The sequence below is a fragment of the Pan paniscus genome, chromosome 1 (assembly GCF_029289425.2).
Source record: "Pan paniscus chromosome 1, NHGRI_mPanPan1-v2.0_pri, whole genome shotgun sequence".
NCBI classification, from domain to species: Eukaryota; Metazoa; Chordata; class Mammalia; order Primates; family Hominidae; genus Pan; species Pan paniscus.
Genome location: NC_073249.2, coordinates 205,118,143 through 205,138,868, shown reverse-complemented (window position 1 = coordinate 205,138,868; position 20,726 = coordinate 205,118,143). Strand labels below are relative to the sequence as shown.

Below are 20,726 nucleotides of genomic sequence, written 5' to 3'. Positions count from 1 at the left end.
AATACATGAAAGCAATCTTTTTTTTCTTTTTTTGAGACAGAGTCTTGCTCTATCGCCCAGGCTTGAGTGCAGTGGCACGATCTCAGCTCAGTGCAAGCTCCGCCTCCCAGGTTCACGCCATTCTCCTGCCTCAGCCTCCCAAGTAGCTGGAACTACAGGTGCCCGCCACTATGCCCGGCTAATTTTTCATATTTTTTTAGTAGAGACGGGGTTTCATCATGTTAGCCAGGATGGTCTCGATCTCCTGACCTCATGATCCACCCGCCTTGGCCTCCCAAAGTGCTGGGATTACAGGCGTGAGCCACTGTGCCCGGCCTCATGAAAACAATCTTTACCAAATAGTAAGTACTCGATATTGATAATCATTGTTTTTATTAAGTATTAATATTATTATTGATTAATTTTATTTGGTTTATTATTTTCCAGCTTCTCTGCTCCAGAAAGCTGGGATTCCCCCATCGACGTCCCCATAGCCTTGGCTGTTTTTTTTTTTTTTTTTTTTGTGATGGAGTCTTGCTCTGTCGCCCAGGCTGGGGTGCAGTGGTGCGATCTCGGCTCACTGCAACCTCCACCTCCATGGTTTAAGTGATTCTCCTGCCTCGGCCTCCCTAGTAGCTGGGACTACAGGCACCCGCCACCATGCCTGGCTAATTTTTTGTGTTTTTAGTAGAGGCAGGGTTTCACCATGTTGGTCAGGCTGTTCTCAAACTCCTGACCTCAAGTGATCCACCTGCCTCGACCTTCCAAAGTGCTGGGATTACAGGTATGAGCCATTGCGCCCAGCCAGCCTTGTTTCTTATAATGCTGAGTAGTTCTATTTTGCTTGTCTGCTAAGCACTGACCTGCTTAAAGGCAGGAGCATGCCTTTTATCATTCCCCCCCAGCTCTGAGTGCAGGGCCAGACTCTTTAGCACTCAAGGTCAAAGTGGGATGACATAATAGAAAACGAATGGGGTCTGGCGCCACACCGAAGTAGGCAGTCCTAGCCCTGCCTGCCATTTCCTGGGTTATCTGGAACAAGTACCTCACCTCTGTGGACTTTGGTTTCCTCATCTACATATAAATGGTGATAATTTTACTTGCCTTATAGCTTTTCTTGAATGAGAGTATTCAAAGCAGCAGGCTTGGAATTGGTGTCAATGAATAGTTATTTACTAGTAGCTTATCAAATGTAATGAGTTTGTGTGTGTGTGTGTGTGTGTGTGTTTTTTTTTTTTTTGAGATGGAGTCTCGCTCTGTCACCCAGGCTGGAGTGCAGTGGCGCGATCTCAGCTCACTGCAACCTCCGCCTCCCGGGTTCAAGCCATTCTTCTGCCTCAGCCTCTCGAGTAGCTGGGATTACAGGCACGCACGACCATGCCCAGCTAATTTTTGTATTTTTGGTAGAGACGGGGTTTTGCTGAAACTCCTGACCTCAGGTGGTCTGCCCCCCTCAGCCTCCCAAGTGCTGGGATTACAGGTGTGAGCCACAGTGTCCCACCTCAAATGTAATGTTGCATGAAAGAATGTGACATGAGATGTGATCTCCTCAATGCACAAGCATCAGCCTATATCTAAGCCTCTTAGAGATAAATCCATCTTGCTTAAGGTCCTTTTTTTTTTTTTTTTTTTAAAGACAAGAGTCTCACTCTGTCACCCAGAGTGGAGTGCAGTGGCACGCTCTCAGTGATTCTTGTGCCTCAGCCTCCCGAGTAGCTGGGATGACAGATGTGCGCCACCACGCTGGGCTGATTTTTGTATTTTTTGTAGAGATGGGCTTTTGTCATGTTGGTCAAGCTGGTCTTGAACTCCTAGCCTCATGTGATCCGCCTGCCTCGGCCTCCCAAAGTGTTGGATTACAGGTGTGAGCCACCGCACCTGGTCTTGAGGTCCTATTCTATAGAACGATAAGGGCGTGTCGGGCAAGCAGGGAAGTTGTCCTTCTCTACGGTGACCAAAACATAGAGTGAAGAGACCAAGGCCTCAGTCCTGCGATGCTAAGAACTTGGCTTCTTGGTGGAGCTGCCACCCTCCCCTGCCTCTAAACTGGGAGGCATCCTGCAGCCTCCAGGGAGCTGCTTCTGGGATGCTGGGCTGTGTTCCCATTCTTTGATTTGCTTTGACTGCCCCCTAGGGGGCATTTTGCTCCAGAACCACGGGTACAGGAGAAGGGTTAGGAGAGCACCAAGACCCTCTCCCTTCTGCTCATGCCTGTGGCATTACATCACATTCGTATGTAGAGCACTCCCAAAATTGTATCACCCAGTGCACACTCCCCCAACCCCAAACTGCAAACTTGGAGATCCAACTGCCATTGTCCTCTCTCTCCCCCGGGATGTCTGGCAGTCATCTCAGTCTGAATGTGTCCAAAACTGAGTTCCTCATCCTCCCCAAGCCTGCTGTTCTCAGTCCCCGCCATCTCAGTTATGCAGCTCCAACCGTCCTCCTACGTTGAAACCCTGGGTGCCATCCTTGGTGCCTCTGTTTCCTGCACTCCCCAAGTCCAACCCTTCAGCAAATCCTATTGGCTATACCTTCAAAGTATGTCCAGAATCTGACCACTTCTAGCTATCTTGGTCCAGGCCATCATCACCTCTAGACTTCTTACTCAAATAGCTTCCTATCTGGTCCTGCAGCATCTGGCCTTACCCAGTAGTTCTCATCTCAGTTGGAGAAAAAGGTAGTCTTTTTTTTTTTTTTTTTTTTGAGATGGAGTCTCGCTCTTTCACCCAGGCTGGAGTGCAGTGGCGCAATCTCCACTCACTGCAACCTCTGACTCCCGGGTTCAAGTGATTCTCCTGCCTCAGCCTCCTGAGTAGCTGGGACTACAGGCGCATGCCACCACACCCAGCTAATTTTTGTATTTTTAGTAGAGACAGGGTTTCACCATGTTGACCAGGCTGGTCTCGAACTCCTGACCTCAGGTCATCCACCTGCCTTGGCCTCCCAAAGTGCTGGGATTACAGGAATGAGCCCTCGCGCCCAGCGGAAAAACCCTAAGTCTTTACAATGACCTCTAGGGCTCGACATTATCTGACTCATCTTTTATCACTCTTTGCATCTCTGCCTTCGTTCGGCATGTCTTGCTTGTGCCAGGCACATTCCTGCCTCAGGGCCTTTGCACTTGCTATTGCCTCTGCCTAGAATGTTCTTTCTCCAAATAACTGCATGACTGGTCCCCTGGTTTCTTTCTGGTCTCTACTCAAAAGGCCCCTCTCAGTGTGACATTCCCTGGCTATCCTATCAAAATGTCAACACCCCTCTGACATGCCTGCCAGCCATGCTTTGTGTATTTTCTCCTTTGTATTTATCACTATTCCATATATCAAACATCTTACTCATTTATCCTCCACTGGAATGTAAGTTCCAAAACATTAGAAAAATTTTATTTTATTTTTTCAAGGTCTCGCTCTGTCACTCAGGCTGGAGTTCAGTGGCACAATCATAGCTCACTCACTGCAGCCTTGAACTTCTGAGTTTAAGCAGTCCTCCTACCTTGCCCTTCCAAAGTGCTGGGATTATAGACATGAGCCACAATGTCTGGCCCAGAAATTTTGTTTATTTTGTTCCCTGAAATTTCTTCAATGCTTAAAACAGAGGTTAGTAAAATTTGAAAAATGAATGCATATGTATTTTTTTCCATTTTAATCTTCCCAGTAGGATACTTCAGTATCGTCTCCATTTTGTAGATTAAAAACCTGAGGCACAGAGCGATCAGGTCACTTGCCTAAGGGTCATACGGCTGGGAAGTGTGGCTCAGGGGAAGACTCTACCCCCTTACCTCAGATTTCTTATCATTTAAATGAGGTTTCCAAAAGAATGCCCTCTTTGCAGGGTCATTGTGACGTATAGTGAAGATTATGTGTGATAGAGCATATGACAAACTTAAAGCCAGTGCTTGGCATGCTGTAATCACTCAAGAAGTAGTCTCTGGCTGAGTGAGGTGGCACATGCCTGTAATTCCAGCTACTTGGGAGGCTGAGGTGGGAAGATCAGCCAATCTTGGGAGGCAGAGGTTGTAGTGAGCTAAGATCGCACCACTTCACTACAGCCTGGTTAACAGAGTGAGACTCCATCTCAAAAACAAAACAAAACAAAACAAAACCAAAAAAAAATAAAACAGAAGTAGTCTCTAGAAATACGAAAGGATGTACGAGGTGTTTGTCCCTAGTCATGAAAGGTAGGAATATTTCAGCACAGAGGCTGATCAAGGGGCCAGGAAGTTACTATTATTGTTTTTGTTTTTGTTTTTGAGTCTCACTCTGTTGCCCAGGTTGGGGTACAGTGGTGCAATCTCAGCTCACTGCAACCTCCACCTCCCGGGTTCAAGCAATTCTCTGCCTCAGCCTCCCGAGTAGCTGGGATTAAAGGCAACCACCACCACACCTGGCTAATTTTTGTATTTTTAGTAGAGACGGGGTTTCACCATCTTGGCCAGGCTGGTCTTGAACTCCTGACCTCGTGATCCACCCGCCTCGGCCTCCCAAAGTGCTGGGATTATAGGCGTGAGCCACCGCGCCTGGCCTTGTTTTGTTTTTGAGACAAAGTCTCCCTCTATTGCCCAGGCTGGAGTACAGTGGCATGATCTTGGCTCACTTGGCCTATTGTCATTAATATTGTTGTCGTTTCTATCACTTTTCTGTGCAGCAGGATTTAGCCATACCAACCTGTTCCCAGAATGAGCTCCTCTGTGACCATGACACATACTGGGTCCTCTGCTTGGAATGCATTTAGCGTAGTTTCTGCACGGAAACTCATATGCATCCTTCATGGCCCAACTCAAAAATCTCCTCTGGGAAGCTTCTCCTGACTTCCTGAGGTATGTCACATTCCTGTTATAGTTAGGGTTGCAATTTATTTATTGATTTGTTTTTTGTTTGTTTGTTTAATCTGAAGCCCCTACCAGTCTCTGAGGTCCTGGAGGGCCACATTTTGTGGGTCCTGAAGCAGAAACAATTTGGAGGCCCTCTTTAAAATATGAAATTATTAACACAAAATCAGGTTTGAGGCCAGATGTGCTGGCTCATGCCTGTAATCCCAACACTTTGGGAGGCTGAGACGGGTGGATCACCTGAGGTCAGGAGTTCGAGACCAGCCTGGCCAATATGGTGAAACCCCGTCTCTACAAAAAATACAAAAATTAACTGGGTGTGGTGATGTGCACCTGTAGTCCCAGCTACTCGGGAGGCTGAGACAGGAAAATTCGTTGAACCTGGGAGGCAGAGGCTGCAGTGAGCCGAGATTGTGCCACTACACTCCAGCCTGGGCAACAGGGCGAGATTCCATCTCAAAAAAAAAAAAAAAAAAAACAAAAATCAGGTTTGAAAGTGAATATTTATTTAGAATGAGAAAAAATCCCAACAAGTTTTGAAATGTAAAAAACGGACAAATAAGACAAAAAATATAAAATCCAAAATAATAACAAACTTTTATTAACTTCTTAACATTCTCCTATAATACTTTTTTTTTTTTTTTTTTAAATAGAGACAGGGTCTCACAATGCTACCCAGGCTGATCTCAAACTCCTGGGCGCAAGCAATCCTCCCGCCTCAACTTCCCAAAGCACTGAGATTGCAGGTGTGAGCCTCAGCACCTGGCCTTTTTTGCTTACTTTTTTTTTTTTTTTTTTGGCTGCACACTTTTTGATCCTTTATGTGACAGCAACTGTATGGTATTTTCTCTATTTTTTTTTTTTTTTTGCTAGATGGAGTCTTGCTCTGTTGCCCAGGGTGGAGTGCAGTGGAACGATCATAGCTCACTGCAGCCTTGAGCTCCTGGGCTCAAGCAATCTTCCTGCTGCAGCCTCCCAAGGAGCTGGGACTACAGATGCATGCCACCACGCTTGGTTAATTTTTATGTTTTTTGTGGAGATGGGGTTTGGTCACTCTGTTGCCCAGGCTGGTCCCGAACTCCCAGCCTCAAGCGATCCTCCCACTTCCACCTCCCAAAGTGCTGGGATTACAAGCATGAACCACTGTGCCTGGGCAGTAGGATTTTTTTTGTTTTTGTTTTTGTTTTTGAGAGGGAGTCTTGCCCTGTTGCCCAGGCTGGAGTGCAATGGCGCGATCTCAGCTCACTGCAGCTTCCGTCTCCTGGGTTCAAACGATTCTCCTGCCTCAGCTTCCCGAGTTGCTGGGATTACAGGCGCCCGCCACCACACCCAGCTATTTTTTTGTATTTTTAGTAGAGACAGGGTTTCATCATGTTAGCCAGGCTGGTTTCAAATTCCTGACCTCGTGATCCGCTCACCTTGGCCTCCCAAAGTGCTGGGATTATAGGTGTGAGCTACCGCGCCTGGCCAGGACATTTTTATAGCAGGACTGGAAAGATAATTCAGTCTTTCCTTTACCATGATTGATCAAAATTAGTTTCTTTTGTGTTTTTGTTTTTGTTTTTTTTTTTGTTTTTTGAGACGGAGTCTCGCTCTGTCGCCCAGGCTGGAGTGCAGTGGCGCGATCTTGGCTCACTGCAAACTCTGCCTCCCAGGCTCACGCCATTCTCCTGCCTCAGCCTCCTGAGTAGCTGGGACTACAGGCGCCCGCCACCACACCTGGAGAATTTTTTTTATTTTTAGTGGAGACAGGGTTTCACCGTGTTAGCCAGGATGATCTCGATCTCCTGACCTCATGATCCGCCCGCCTCGGCCTCTCATAGTACTGGGATTACAGGCGTGAGCCACTGCGCCCAGCCCAAAATTAGTTTTTTATTAGTGATAGTTTAGGAATTTTTTTCATTCAGTTTTGTAATTCATTGTTGGTAAGATTATTTAACTCAATGATTGTTGTTAAATTTGGAGCAACTTCTATAAAATATCTTACTCATGTGAGCTGTGTATTTGGAAGGATTTTCCACACACTATTTCTGACTTCGTGCATTTCAAATTTTATTTCTTTTACAATGCCCTTGTACTCCTGGGGCTGGGCATCATATATTCTCTGAGTCAGCACCTTCAGATCACAACACTCAGGGAGACAGAACAATGGCATTAGGAATATTCCTGAATGCCATCCGGGGCACCTAGGAATAATATAACTATACCCGCAAGGGGCCAGAATCCCATAAATATACTCACCCCCAGCCCTAAACCCAAATCAGCCTCTCCCTAGCCAGATTTCAAAACACCTGTGGCCACCTGATATGAAGCGAGGTGTGATGAAGGAGAGGTTGGGAGTGGAAAGAGAAAAAAGTCTGAACTAACTGTGGTTAAAATATCTTATGTTTGCAAAATTTTTATTTTAATTTATTTATTTTTACTTTTTTGAGACAGTCTCACTCTGTCGCCCAGGCTGGAGTGCAATGGCACAACCTCAGCTCACTGCAACCTCCGCCTCCTGGATTCAAGCAATTCTCCTGCCTCAGCTTCCCAGGTAGCTGGGAATCCAGGCACATACCACCACACCTGCTAATTTTTGTATTTTTAGTAGAGATGGGGTTTTAACATGTTGGCCAGGCTGGCCTCAAACTCCTGACCTCAGGTGGTCTGCCTGTCTTGGCCTCCCAAAGTGCTGGGTTTACAGGGGTGAGCCACTGCACATGGCCTATTTTTATTTTTTTAATTTTTTATTTAATTAATTAATTGTTTTTGAGACAGAGTCTCGCTATATCACCCAGGTGGGAGTGCAATGGCCCAGTCTCAGCTCACTGCAACCTCCGCCTCCCGGGTTCAAGCAATTCTGCTGCCTCAGCCTCCCGAGTAGCTGGGATTACAGGCGCCCACCACCACGCCCGGCTAATTTTTGTATTTTTAGTAGAGATGAGGTTTCACCATATTGGTCAGGCTGGTCTTGAACTCCTGACCTCAGGCAATCCACCTGCCTCGGCTTCCCAAAGTTCTGGGATTACAGGTGTGAGCCACCGCGCCTGGCCACGCCCAGCTAATTTTTGTATTTTTAGTAGAGATAGGTTTTCACCAGTTTGGCCAGGCTGGTTTTGAATTCCTGATCTCAGGTGATCCACTCACCTTGGCCTCCCAAAGTCCTGGGATTACAGGCGTAAGCCACCACTCCCAACCCTATTTGTATTTTTTAAAAATTTTATTTGGCTTGAGGCACAGTATCAAGAGGTCCTGAGAACATGTACCCCTCATGTTTGCAAAATTTTAAAAAATTATGGCAAGAAAATACATAACAAAGCTTACTATCTTAACCATTTTTTCTGAGATGGATCAGCTCTGTTGCCTAGGCTGGAGTGCAGTGTCATGATCATAGCTCACTGTAACCTCAAGCTTCTGGGCTCAAGTAATCCTTCTGCCTTAGCCTCCTGAGAGCTATAGTATAGCTAAGAGTGTAGGCACCACCTAATTTTTTAATTTTAACTTTAATTTTTTGTAGAGACAGAGTTTCGCTATGTTGCCAGGTTGGTCTTTTTTGTTTTTGTTTTTGAGACGGAGTCTCACTCTGTCGCCCAGGCTGGAGTGCAGTGGCTCGATCTCGGCTCACTGCAACTTCTGCCTCCTGGGTTCAAGAGATTCTCCTGCCTCAGCCTGCCGAGTAGCTGGGATTACAGGTGTGTGCCACCACGCCTGGCTAATTTTTTGTATTTTTTTGTAGAGATTGGGCTTCACCATGTTGGCCAGGCTGCTGTCGAACTCCTGACCTCAGGCAAAGTGCTGGGATTACAGGCCCAGGTTGGTCTTGAACTCCTGGTTTCAAGCGATCCTCTCACCTCAGGCTCCCAAAGTGTTGAGATTAAAGGTGTGAGCCTTGCACCTGGCCAGTCTTAGCCATTCTAAGTGTACAGTTCAGTAGTGTTAAGTATTTTCACAGTACTGTGCAACAGATCTCTAAAACATTTTCATCTTGCAAAACTGAAAGTTTATAACCATTCTTACTTTTGCAAATTTTATGAAGACATATAATCCCGGCCGGGCGTGGTGGCTCACTCCGGTAATCCCAGCACTCTGGGACGCCGAGGTGGGCGGATCACCTGAGGTCAGGAGTTCAAGACCAGCCTGACCAACATGGTGAAACCCCCATCTCTACTAAAAATAAAAAATTAGCTGGGTGTGGTGGCACACACCTGTAGTTCCAGCTACTTGGGAAGCTGAGGCAGGAGAATCTCTTGAACCCAGGAAGCAGAGGTTGCAGTGAGCTGATATCGTGCCACTGCACTCCAGCCTGGGAGGTTGCAGTGAGCTGAGATCATGCCACTGCACTCCAGCCTGGGCAACAGAGTGAGACTCCATCTCAAAAAAAAACAAAAGGTCAGGCGCGGTGGCTCACACCTGTAATCCTAGCACTTTGGGAGGCTGAGGTGGGTGGATCACAAGGTCAGGAGATCAAGACCAGTCTGGCTAACACGGTGAAACCCCATCTGTACTAAAAATACAAAAAATTAGCCGGGCGTGATGGCGGGTGCCTGTAATCCCAGCTACTTGGGAGGCTGAGGCAGGAGAATGGCGTGAACCCGGGAGGCAGAGCTTGCAATAAACTGAGATTGCGCCACTGCACTGCAGCCTGGGCGACAGAGCAAGACTCAGTCTCAAAACAAAAACAAAAACAAAAACAAAACAAAATAAAAACCATATAATCCCATGCAGGTGATGAGTTCTGAAGTTTAAGCTTCAGTGGGCTTCATGATAAATTCATTCTTGCTGAGGGAAGATTTGAGTCTTTTTGGAGTTCCCCAAGGTACAGATTTGGACATCATACACTGTAGGAAATAAAGGTTGCATCAAATGACCGCTCCAGGAGGGAGAGCTGTTAGGGAATAATAGGTCCAGAGGTGTTTGTTTTGGGTTTTTTTTTTTTTTATTTTATCGCCCAGGTTGGAGTGCAGTGGTGCAATCTCGGCTCACTGCAATCTCTGCCTCCCGGGTTCAAGCGATTATTGTGCCTCAGCCTCTGTGCCACAACGCCCGGCTAATATTTGTATTTATAGTAGAGATGGGGTTTCACCATGCTGGCCAGGCTGCTCTCGAATTCCCAACCTCAGGTGATCGCCTGCCTTGGCCTCCCAACGTGATGGGATTACAGGTGTGAGCCACTGTGCCCGGCCAGGTCCAGAGGTCTTAACCTTCTCATGGAGTCCTGGGATTTTGAGGTGGTGTCTCAGGCACTGCCAATTTGGGCTGCTTAGCTCCTCCCCTCCCCCACACTTGAAACATCTGCTTAAATAATAATGATGACATTAATGATCATCATTCAAGCTGAAATACATTGGTTACTTTACTACATGATAGACACTATTCCAAGTACCCCACTTGTATTAAGTTACTTAATTCTTTTTTTTTTTTTTTTTTTGAGATGAAGTCTCATTCTGTTGCTCAAGCTGGAGTGCAGTGGCACAATCTCAGCTCACTGCAACCTCCACCTCCCGGATTCAAGCGATTCTCCTGCCTCAGCCTCCCGAGTAGCTGGGACTACAGGAATGCACCACCATGCCCGGCTAATTTTTTTTGTATTTTTAGTAGAGATGGGGTTTCACTATGTTGGCCAGGCTGGCCTTGAACTCCTGACCTTGTGATCCACCCACCTCTGCCTCCCAAAGTGCTGGGATTACAGGCATGAGCCACCAAGCCAGGCCAAGTTACTTAATTCTTACAATGTAACTATATGGTTGGAATTATCATTATCCCATTTTCCAGAGAAGGATACCAGGGCTTGAAAAGCTTCAGTTTTATAGATAAAGGTTCCTTGTAACATACCTTTTGAAAAAAAATTGTTCTACTAATAACACGTTTTGAAAAAGTCTGAATTAGTCCAGGGTATTTATTTTACACATGGGAAAGTAAAATCCAGAAAAAGGGGTCATTTGTTCAATGCCACACACTTATTCTTTCATTATTTCCTGGGCGCCTGCCTTGTGCCAGTGACTGTGCTATGACATAAGGGTTCAGAGGTAAACAAGATACTCATGGAATATAATTTTAGTGGAGGCCAGTGGACAACATATACAAGAAGAAATGAATAGGCAAAATAATTCCAGACAGTGCTGGAATGATACATTTGAGATGTGATTGAGTGACAAAGAGAGAGAGTGTTAATTTAGTTGGAGAGGTGGTCAGGAGAGTGTGGTCTGTGGAGGTAACATGTGAGCCACAACCTGATGACCTGAAGAAGTCAGCCGCGCACTGCTATGGGGGGACAACACTCCAGACAGAGGGATCTATGAGTGCAAAGGCCCTGAGGCAGGAATGGCTTGTTAGTAATAGAGCAGACTCCTGGTCCAGTGCTCCTTCTCTGCCTGCTGCTCTCTAGGCCCTCAGAGAGGCTCCTTTGGTGTCCTGGACCTCTCTCAAGCTCAGTCCCTAAGGGGCCAGCTGATTTAGGAAGGTAGCAGATCTGGCTTCCTGCGGGTCCTCCTCCCAGAAGCCCTGTGGCTGAACCGGATCTGAGTTTCCTGGTTCCTGTCTGGCAGAAGGGGAGCAGATCTCCTCCCTGCCTCCTCTCCCCAGGCTCTAGCCCTTGCTCCAAATCTCCATGGCAACCCCTGGACACAGTTCTGAACCAAATGAGGAGGATCTGGAAGGCAAAGCACTAAGATCATAGTGAAGACTTGCCTCCCCCTTCTCCTTGTGTCCCACCAGCCTCCCTGCTGGCCTGACCAGGCCCCATACTCCAGTCTCCCCAGAGACCCCAAGCTGAAGATTCTGTGGGTCTGCCCCATTGCCGGGCACAGCAGAGCCTGGATGGAGGCTTGTTGTCTTCTGCAGTTGCCCCAAAGGTTGCTCTTGCTGGGGGCAGCCGCCCTGACTGCAACTGCTTTGGAGACAGGTAAGTATCAGGGGGCTTGGTTGGGGCACCCAGAAGACTTGGGCCCCCACCATCCTTAGAGACTATGTTTCCCCAGTCAGCACTCATCCTGCTGGGCTGAGACCTTTTGAGTTGGGGGAGGCTGGGAAACTGTGTCTGGTCTTGCTTGGCATCCCCAAATCCAACCCAAAGCCTTCTGGAAGGCTGGATCTGCCAGTCACCTAGAAGCAGGAGTCTGGGAGTGGGCAGGACAGCCCTCAGGGCCTGCTTTGCAAAACTCTGTAGGCTTCGGATTCAGAGAAGCTGCATTTACACACTCTGCCACTTCTTATGTTTGTACCTTTGAGATCATTGTTTCAACTCTCTGAATTTCTTTGGCAGTAAAATGAAAATAATAGGCCCTTGCCCCTTAAGGGACTATGATTATTGGCATATAAGATGAGATAAGTCATGCAAGGCACTTCATAATACCTGGCACACAAAAGGTGCCAAATTCCCGGCTGGGCGCAGTGGCTCACGCCTGTAATCCCAGCACTCTGTGATGCCGAGGCGGGCGGATCATGAGGTCACGAGATCAAGACCATCCTGGCCAACATGGTGAAACCACTTCTCTACTAAAAATACAAAAATTAGCTGGGCATGGTGGCATGTGCCAGTAATCCCAGCTACTTGGGAGGCTGAGGCAGGAGAATCGCTTGAACCAGGGAGTCGGAGGCTGCAGTGAGCCGAGATTGCGCCACTGCACTCCAGCCTGGCAACAGAGAGAGACTCCGTCTCAAAAAAAAAAAAAAAAAAAGGGTGCCCAATTCCCTTACTCTCTAAACTCCATGCCTGCCCTGTGTACCTTCAGGGTAGGCTCTGGCTTTAGCAGACAAATACCAAATATTGGAAAGTGCTCCCACATCCTGAGCTCTGATGAAGGATTTTTTCCTCAAAGACCCACATCCTGGCTGGTCCTCAAGTACCCACTGGTCCCTATCTTGCACCAGAAAACCCACCTCCTCTTTCCTCTCTGTGCTTACAGAAATCAGGGCTACTTTGAGTACTTGCACGTCATCTCATTTAATCCTCACAACAACCCTGTACCAGTGAGGATATTTTGGGCTGTAAGTAACAGATAACAAACTAAATGGGGCTTAAATGGTAGGATATTTGCTATTTCAGTTAAGAGTGGTCATAGGTGATTCCAGAGATGGTTAACTCAACGGCTCAACAATGTCACTGTTCCTCTGAAATGCTCTGACCTCATCTTTGCAAAATGGCTGCTGCAGCTCTGGACATCCCATCCTCATCCTCAGTCAGCAGCTTTCAAAAGCAGGAAGAAAAGGGGCTCCTTATCACACAGCTCCCCCCTTTTTTTTTTTTTTTTTTTTTGGTGACGGAGTCTCGCTGTGTTACCCAGGCTGGAGTGCAGTGGCTTGATCTCAGCTCACTGCAACCTCTGCCTCCAGAGTTCAAGCGATTCTCAGCCTCAACCTCTTGAGTAGTTGGGATTACAGGTGCGCGCCACCACGCCCGGTTAATCTTTTGTATTTTAGTAGAGATGGGGTTTCACCATGTTGGCCAGGCTGGTCTCGAACTCCTGACCTCAGGTGATCCACCCGCCTTGGCCTCCGAAGTGCTGGGATTACAGGCGTGAGCCACTGCGCTCGGCCCCGCATCTTAGGGTTTCGAATAAGGGATTGTAGATTTGAATTAAATTAAATTAAATCATTTAATCCTTACAATCATTTTGAGATTGATTAATCATCCCCATTTTACCGATGAGGAAAATGAGGCTCAGAGAGGGCGAGTAACTCGCTTGGGATCACACAGCGGGCAGGGGACAGAGTAGAGTTCGGGGTCGCGCCGCGCGGCTCCAGGTCCGTGCCTTCCGCTGCAGCCGACCTGGCGGAACTGTGCGGGCAGACGTGGCAGGGGGACGCGCTGCTGCTGCGCTCGCACGCCGCATCGCGCAGGTTCTACTTCGTGGCTCCGGACACCGACTGCGGGCTCTGGGTGCAGGCGGCGGACCCCGGCGACCGGATCCGCTTCCAGTTCCGCTTCTTCCTGGTCTACAGCCTGACCCCCGCGCCCCCGGCGCTCAACACCTCCTCCCCGGCCCCGGCCGACCCGTGCGCCCCCGGCTCCTACCTGCAGTTCTACGAGGGCCCGTCGGGGGCGCCCCGGCCCCTGGGGTCCCCCCTGTGCGGCCTGACCATCCCGGTGCCTGTGGCATCCTCCGGACCCTTTCTAGGCCTGCGCCTGGTCACGAGAGGCCGCCAGCCCCGCGTGGACTTCGTGGGCGAAGTCACCTCTTTCCCTCTGGGTGAGCTGGGGCTGAAGGCTGGGACGGGACCCTCTGCAGAGGCCATGCGGGACTGGGGCCACTGTGGGGGCCCCGGTGAGGGCCGCTGCCGACAGGGGAATGGCGGGGGTGCCCGAAGCACAAGATGGCAGGGACTGGGTCCAACGGGAGGGAAGAAGGTGGTGGCTAGTGGCAGAGTCACAATAAGGGACCTCCCGGATCCTATGAGCCAACCATATAAATCTGGCTACCATGGATGTGTGCGTCAGACTGTCCTACCAGCCCCAGTGCACACACACATACACACACAACTTCCTCCCCACACACATTCACACACAACTCCCACACATTCACACCTCACACTCTGACATCCACACCCATGTCACATACGCACAACCCACGCACCTCATCGCCCCCACACACTCCACACTTATGCCTCTCACTGCAGCACACGCCTCACACTGCACACTCACCATTACACACCTCATATGCACACAGTACCGCCTTGCACACTTACACACAGCTCACATGCTCTCATGCCACATGCTGGCTGCTCTGCGCTGGGTCAGCCCTTCCGATGTTTGCAGAAGGGTGTGCTTAGGACTCGCCAGGCCTGTAGGCAGCAGAAACCAACTCAAGCCAGGAAAGGGGCCTCTTGGAACTGAAATTAATAATACTCGCCCAACTGGGCGCTGTGGCTTTCGCCTGTAATCACAGCACTTTGGGAGGCCCTTGATCATGAGGATCACCTGAGCTCAGGAATTCAAGACCAGCCTGGGTGACAGAGAGAGACCTGCCTAAAACAACAACAAAAAATAATTTAAAAAATATAATAATTAAAAAATAATAAAATTAATAACAGTACTTGCCCCTTAGGGGTATTGTGAGGCCTCAGTGGGCCAGGATGTGAAGTATTTACAGCTGTGCATGGCACGGAAGAGGAAGTCAGTACATGTTAGCTGCCGTCCTCCACCCTCCTCCCCATGAAACACTCATCCATGTTCTCATCTGCATGCATGAGGGCAGCTCTCTCCTGCCCACACCCCCACACTGTCACCATGGGGCCACACATCCTGCTGTGTCGTGGGCTGGACCAGAATCCTCACCTCAGGCTTCTGCTTCTGGCCTCAGGACCTTGTGGTGCCTACTTCCGCTGCCAGAATGGCAGGTGCATCCCCTCAAGCCTCGTGTGTGACCCCTGGGGCATGGACAACTGTGGCGATGGCAGTGACCAGGGCTCCTGGTCACCAGCTGACTGCAGAGGTCAGTGCGGGGTGTGGACTGGGCCCTACTGAACAGCTGGAGGGAAGCCTGGCCCTAACTCCCCTTCCCTAGGGCAGGGCCCCGATGGGGAGGCAGGAGAGAGGAAAGCGGAAGTGTGGAATCGGCTTAGGCCAAGGGCTGGAGGGGCAGAGCAGTCAGGGCCAGAACTATGCTGCAGATGATCTCATCCGGCGGATTCCAAATGATGCTTTAGTGGTGGAAACTTTTGCTAAATGGGACCTGGCATGGAGGCCCAAGACATTCATAGGAGATATCCTCTGCTTAACTGGATGGTGGGCCTGGGGCCCTGGCTGCCTGATGTCTCTCTGAGGGCCCTGAGTGTCACCCTCAAGACATACTTTGAAAACCATCAATCCAGTCTGATTCCCACACTTTACAGATCAGGAAACTGAGGCCTAGAGAGAAGTGACTTGCCCAAGGTCATAAAGCCAGTGAGTAAAATGAGCAGGAATGATCTCTGTAGACAGGGGAGTGGGATAGGAGGGCTAGGGTTGGTGGAAGGGACCAGAATAAATCACCCAGGAATAACCTTCCTGGGGATCTAGAGATGTCCCACCTGCCCACCACACCCAATTAGGAGTGGGATGGAGGTAGGGCTGCCATGTACAGTTGAACAGGGGTGAAATGCAGTTTCCCAGAACCCCGCACACTTACCTTCCCCATCCCCCGCTCAGCCTTCTTTGCAGGTTCCTGGTCATTTCCCTGATGCTGTATGCTTTGTGCCATGAGACCCAGGTCCTATGTCCCCTTGTCCTCCATCCAGGCTCATTCCCTTGTGGGTCTCATTTATATCGTATCACCTGTGGGACTTGTCTTTGAACTTCAGCCACATAACCTCCTCCCTGCTCAGCATCTGTGCGTGGATGTATAGGCGAAATCTCAAACTTAACTTGCCCCATACTGGACTCCTTGTCCACAGCCCTCCCTGCATCCTGCTTCCCTCTCGCTGAGCAGCGACTTCACATTCCAGCTGCCCAGGCCTCACTGAGTCATCTTTTACTCCCCGCTTAACCCATAGCCTATAACCCATAACCAAGCCAGTGACAACTCCTTTGAAAGCTCTCCAGACTCTGACCCTTCTCACACCTGCTCTGCCATCACCTGGTCTGAGCCACCACCAGCTCTCGTCTGGGTTGTTCTAATAACTTCTGAACTGGTCTCCCTCCTTCTGTCCTTTGCCTCTGACAACACAGGAAGAAGGAAGCCTGGGGGAGCCTTCTTTTTCTTTTTCTTTTTTTCAAATGAACTTACTTATTTATTGTTTTGAGATAGGTTCTCATTCTGTTATCCAGGCTGGAGTGCAGTGGCGCCATCTCGGCTCACTGCAACCTCTGCTTCCTGGGCTCAGGTGATCCTCCCACCTCAGCCCCCAGAGTAGCTGGGACCACACATGCACCACCATGCCCAGCTAATTTTTGTGTTTTCTGTAGAGATGAGGTCTCACTGTATTGCAAGGGCTAGTCTCGAACTCCTGGACTCAAGATCTTCCCACCTTGGCCTCCCAAAGTGCTGGGATTGCATGAACTTCATTTTTTAGGGCAGTTTTAGATTTACAAAAAAATTGAGAAGATAGTACAGAAAATTCTCATATACCCAGCACTCAGTTTGGGTGCTATTACTGACATTTTACATTAGTATGAGACATTTGTTTTAATTAATGAAGTAATATTATTAACTAAAGTCCACAGTTTGTTCAGTTTTCCCTAGTTTTTACCTCATGTCCTTTTTCTGTCCCGGGATCCCACTCAGCATCTCATGTTACATTTATTTATTTATTTATTTTATTACTTTTTTTCAGATAGAGTCTTGCTCTGTCACCTAGGCTAGACAGACTGCAGTGGCGTGATCTCGGCTCACTGCAACCTCTGCCTCCCTGGTTCAAGCGATTCTCCTGCCTCAGCCTCCCGTGTAGCTGGGATTACAGGTGCACACCACCACGCTCAGCTAATTTTTGTATTTTTAGTAGAGACGGGATTTCTCCATGTTGGACAGGCTGGTCTCAAACTCCTGACCTCAAGTGATCCACCCGCCTTGGCCTCCCAAAGTGCTGGGATTACAGGCGTGAGCCTCCGCACCCAGACTCATGTTACATTCATTAATAGTCATCATGCCTCTTTAGGCTCCCCTTGGCTGTGGCAGTTTCTCAGGATTTCCTTGTTTTTAATGACCTTGACAGTTGTGAGTACTGCTCAGGGATTTTGTAGGATGCCCCACTATTGGGATTTATTTGATACTTTTCTCATGAAAAGACTAGAGTTACAGTTCACAGAGGTGAAATGCCATCTTCATCACATCACGTCACACCAAACATGACTTTGGTGTTGGGTGTTTGGTGTTGGACGGTGGTTGACGCTGACCTTGACCGCCTGGCTGATGTCTGCCTCGTTTCTCCACCGTTACTTTTGGTCCCATCTTTCCCCACTGTATTCTTGGGAAGTCACTATGTATAGCCCACTTGAGTGGGGAGTTATGCTTCCCCGCCAGAGGTACCTTTTAAAACAGTAAATCAGGTTATGTCACTCTCCTGCTCAAAACCCTCATCACATTCAGCAAAGGCAAAGCCTCCCCCGGGCTCAAAGGCCCTGCACGATCTGGCCCTGCCCCTTCTTTCCTGGCCTCGCCTCTTCCTTCCTGGGCCCGCCTCCCCGCCCCACCCCTCCCTGGCCCCGCCTCCTCCCTGCCCCACCCCCTCCCTGGCCCCGCCTCCCCTCCACACTCCAGCTTTGTTCTGGCCTTTGCAGTAGCTGTGTCCTCTACCAGAAGACTTTTCTTCTGAGATCTGCATTGCAAGCCCGTTCCTTTGCTTCCTGGTGGGTCTCTATTTAAGTTCTTCCCTGACTCCTTTATATAAAAATAGCAACCCTGGCCAGGTGCGGTAGCTCACGCCTGTAATCCCAGCACTTTGGGAGGCCAAGGTGGGCGGATCACCTGTAGTCGGGAGTTCGAGACCAACCTGACCAACATGGAGAAACCCCATCTGTACTAAAAATACAAAATTAGCTGGGCGTGGTGGCATATGCCTGTAGTCCCAGCTACTTGGGAGGCTAAGGCAGGAGAATCACTTGAACCCGGGAGGCATAGGTTGCGGTGAGCCGAGATCGCACCGTTGCACTCCAGCTTGAGCAACAAGAGCGAAACTCTGTCTCAAAAAAAAAAGTTATTATATTATTAGTAACTTAATATATTATATTCTAATATGTATATTAGATATGCTTCCTGTACAGCCTGCAGAACTGAGACAATTAAACCTCTTTTCTTTATAAATTACCTTTATAAATTTATAAATTACCTTTCTTTATAAATTTATAAGAAAATTATAAATTTTCTTTATAAGCATATACATATGTATATTAGAATAGTCAAAATCACAGAGACAGGAAGTAGAGCCATGGTCACTAGGGGCTGGGGGGGTGGGGACAAGGAGGATATGGAGTTAATGGAATTGACGGAGTTGATGGAGTTTCAGTTTGGGCAGATACAAAGTTCTGGAGATGGATGGCGGTGATGGCTGCACAATGTGAATGCGTATTAGTCCATTCTCGCATTGCTATAAAAAAACACCTGAGACTGGGTAATTTATAAAGAAAAGAGGTTTAATTGTCTCACAGTTCTGCAGGCTGTACAGGAAGCATGATGCTGGCATCTGCTCAGCTTCTGGGGATGCCTCAAGAAACTTACAATCTTGGCAGAAGGCGAGGGGAGCAGGCACAGCCAGAGTAGGAGCAAGAGAGAGTGAGTGGGGAGGCACTGCACACTTTTAAACAACCAGATCTTGAGAGAACTCACTATCTTGAGAACAGCACCAAAGGGATGGTGCTAAACTATTCATGAGAAATCCACCCCATGATCTAATCACTTCCTACCAGGCCCCACCTCCAACACTGGGAATTACAATTTGACCTGAGATTTGGGTGGGAACACAGATCCAAACTCTATCAGAATATATTTAATGCCACTGAACTGTACCCCTAACCATGGTTAAATGGTAAACGTTATGTGCTTTGCCACAGTAAGAAAAGCGGCAGCCCTGCCCCCACCAACATGCGTAATTTTTCTCACTAGCATCTATCTCCTTTAGACATAAATTCTATTCATGTGTTTTGTTTCTCCCCACACTAAACTCCCAGTGCCATGAAGACATATTCGTCATGTGCTCATGGTTGTATCCCCCAGTTGCTAGAGCCATGCCTGGGGGCATAGGAGATGCTCAAGAAATACTAGTCAAATGAATGGAAGAATGAACCTCTATGCCTCAGTTTCCTTATCTGTGAAATGGGGATAAACCTCACCCTTCAGAGTTGTTGTAAACTGCGAGTGGCATACATAGGTAATGGGCCCAGCACAGAGTGTGGTGCTTGATGCACAGAAAATGCTCATGGCCGGGCATGGTGGCTCACGCCTGGAATCCCAGCATTTTGGGAGGCTGAGGCAGGTGGATTGCTTGAGCTCAGGAGTCGAGACCAGCTTGGGCAACATAGTGAGATCCCGTCTCTACAAAAAATAGAAAAATTAGCCAGGCATGGTGGCACGTGCTGGTAGTCCCAGCTACTTGGGAGGCTGAGGTAGGAGGATCACTTGAGCCTGGGAGGCAGAAGTTGCAGTGAGTGGTGATTGCGCCACTGGACTCCAGCCTGGACGACAGAGTGAGACCCTGCCTCAATGCTCAGTACATGTACACCCTCTTCCTTGGGAAGTAGCTCCACTCATAGACCTTAGGCCCTGGAGCCAGACCGTGTGAGTTCAAGTCCTCCTATCACTTCCAGCTAATTGAACTCGGCAAGTGACAACCTCTCTGTAAAATGGAAACACAGAGTGACAAACTCAGGGAAGTCTTGTGAGGATTGAATGAAACACACAAGTGTCCCAGAAAGGGCAGTTCTCAGTGTGCTAGTTCTGTTCTTTCCCATGCAGCTCCCTCTCCGGTGCCCAGCCAGACAGGAAGTACAGATGCCCATACCTCCAGACCCCCGACTCCCTCCCCAGCTCTCGGGTCTGCAGGATCCCTCTGGATTGCAGCTGAGAGGAGTTCCCCAGCAGGCAGGGACCCCACGAGACAAGACGCAGCTTTGGAAGGTTACACCTTGCTCCTACTCTTCCCACCAAAATCATACCTGTCCCTCTCTAGGTGATGGAGACGGGGCAGAGGACCCAGGCCGAGGCCTGAGTGGACTTTCTCTTCCCACAGGCTCCCAGCTCTGAGGGGTGGCGCTGGCCACCTCGATGCTCCTGGCCTCTGCTGGCCTCCTCGTGGGCCTCCTCTGGTGCTGTTGCTCTCCCAGCTGGCTGGCCTGGCAACCTGATGCCCGTGGCCTCTGCCTCCACTGCAGCACAGCCTGTACCACGTGCTACCCATGTCCCAGCCAGGTCTCCCCAGGGGGCTGCAGTTGAGTGGCCCAGCCTTATAGGATCAGGGAAGCCATCCCTAGAGGGGCTTTGGGCACACGGGAATGACACTAGGCTCTGGGGTCAGACTCTTTGGGTTC

The 20,726-nt window shown here is 48.9% G+C and overlaps 1 protein-coding gene across 2 annotated transcripts; it reads left to right on the top strand.

The window, feature by feature from the left end:
- Positions 1-11,421: 11,421 nt before the first annotated feature.
- Positions 11,422-20,553, top strand: LDLRAD2 (low density lipoprotein receptor class A domain containing 2). Of its 2 annotated transcripts, XM_063594169.1 has the most exons (4): positions 11,492-11,693; positions 13,555-13,980; positions 15,091-15,222; positions 20,429-20,553. In XM_063594169.1, the coding sequence occupies exons 1-4, from the start codon at positions 11,609-11,611 to the stop codon at positions 20,440-20,442; spliced, it is 657 nt and encodes a 218-aa protein (XP_063450239.1). In that variant the 5' UTR covers positions 11,492-11,608; the 3' UTR covers positions 20,443-20,553. The 2 variants fall into 2 exon arrangements, with proteins under 2 accessions (XP_024784481.3, XP_063450239.1); XM_024928713.5 differs by lacking the exon at positions 20,429-20,553 and having other exon boundaries at positions 11,422-11,693; positions 15,091-15,709.
- Positions 20,554-20,726: the final 173 nt, after the last annotated feature.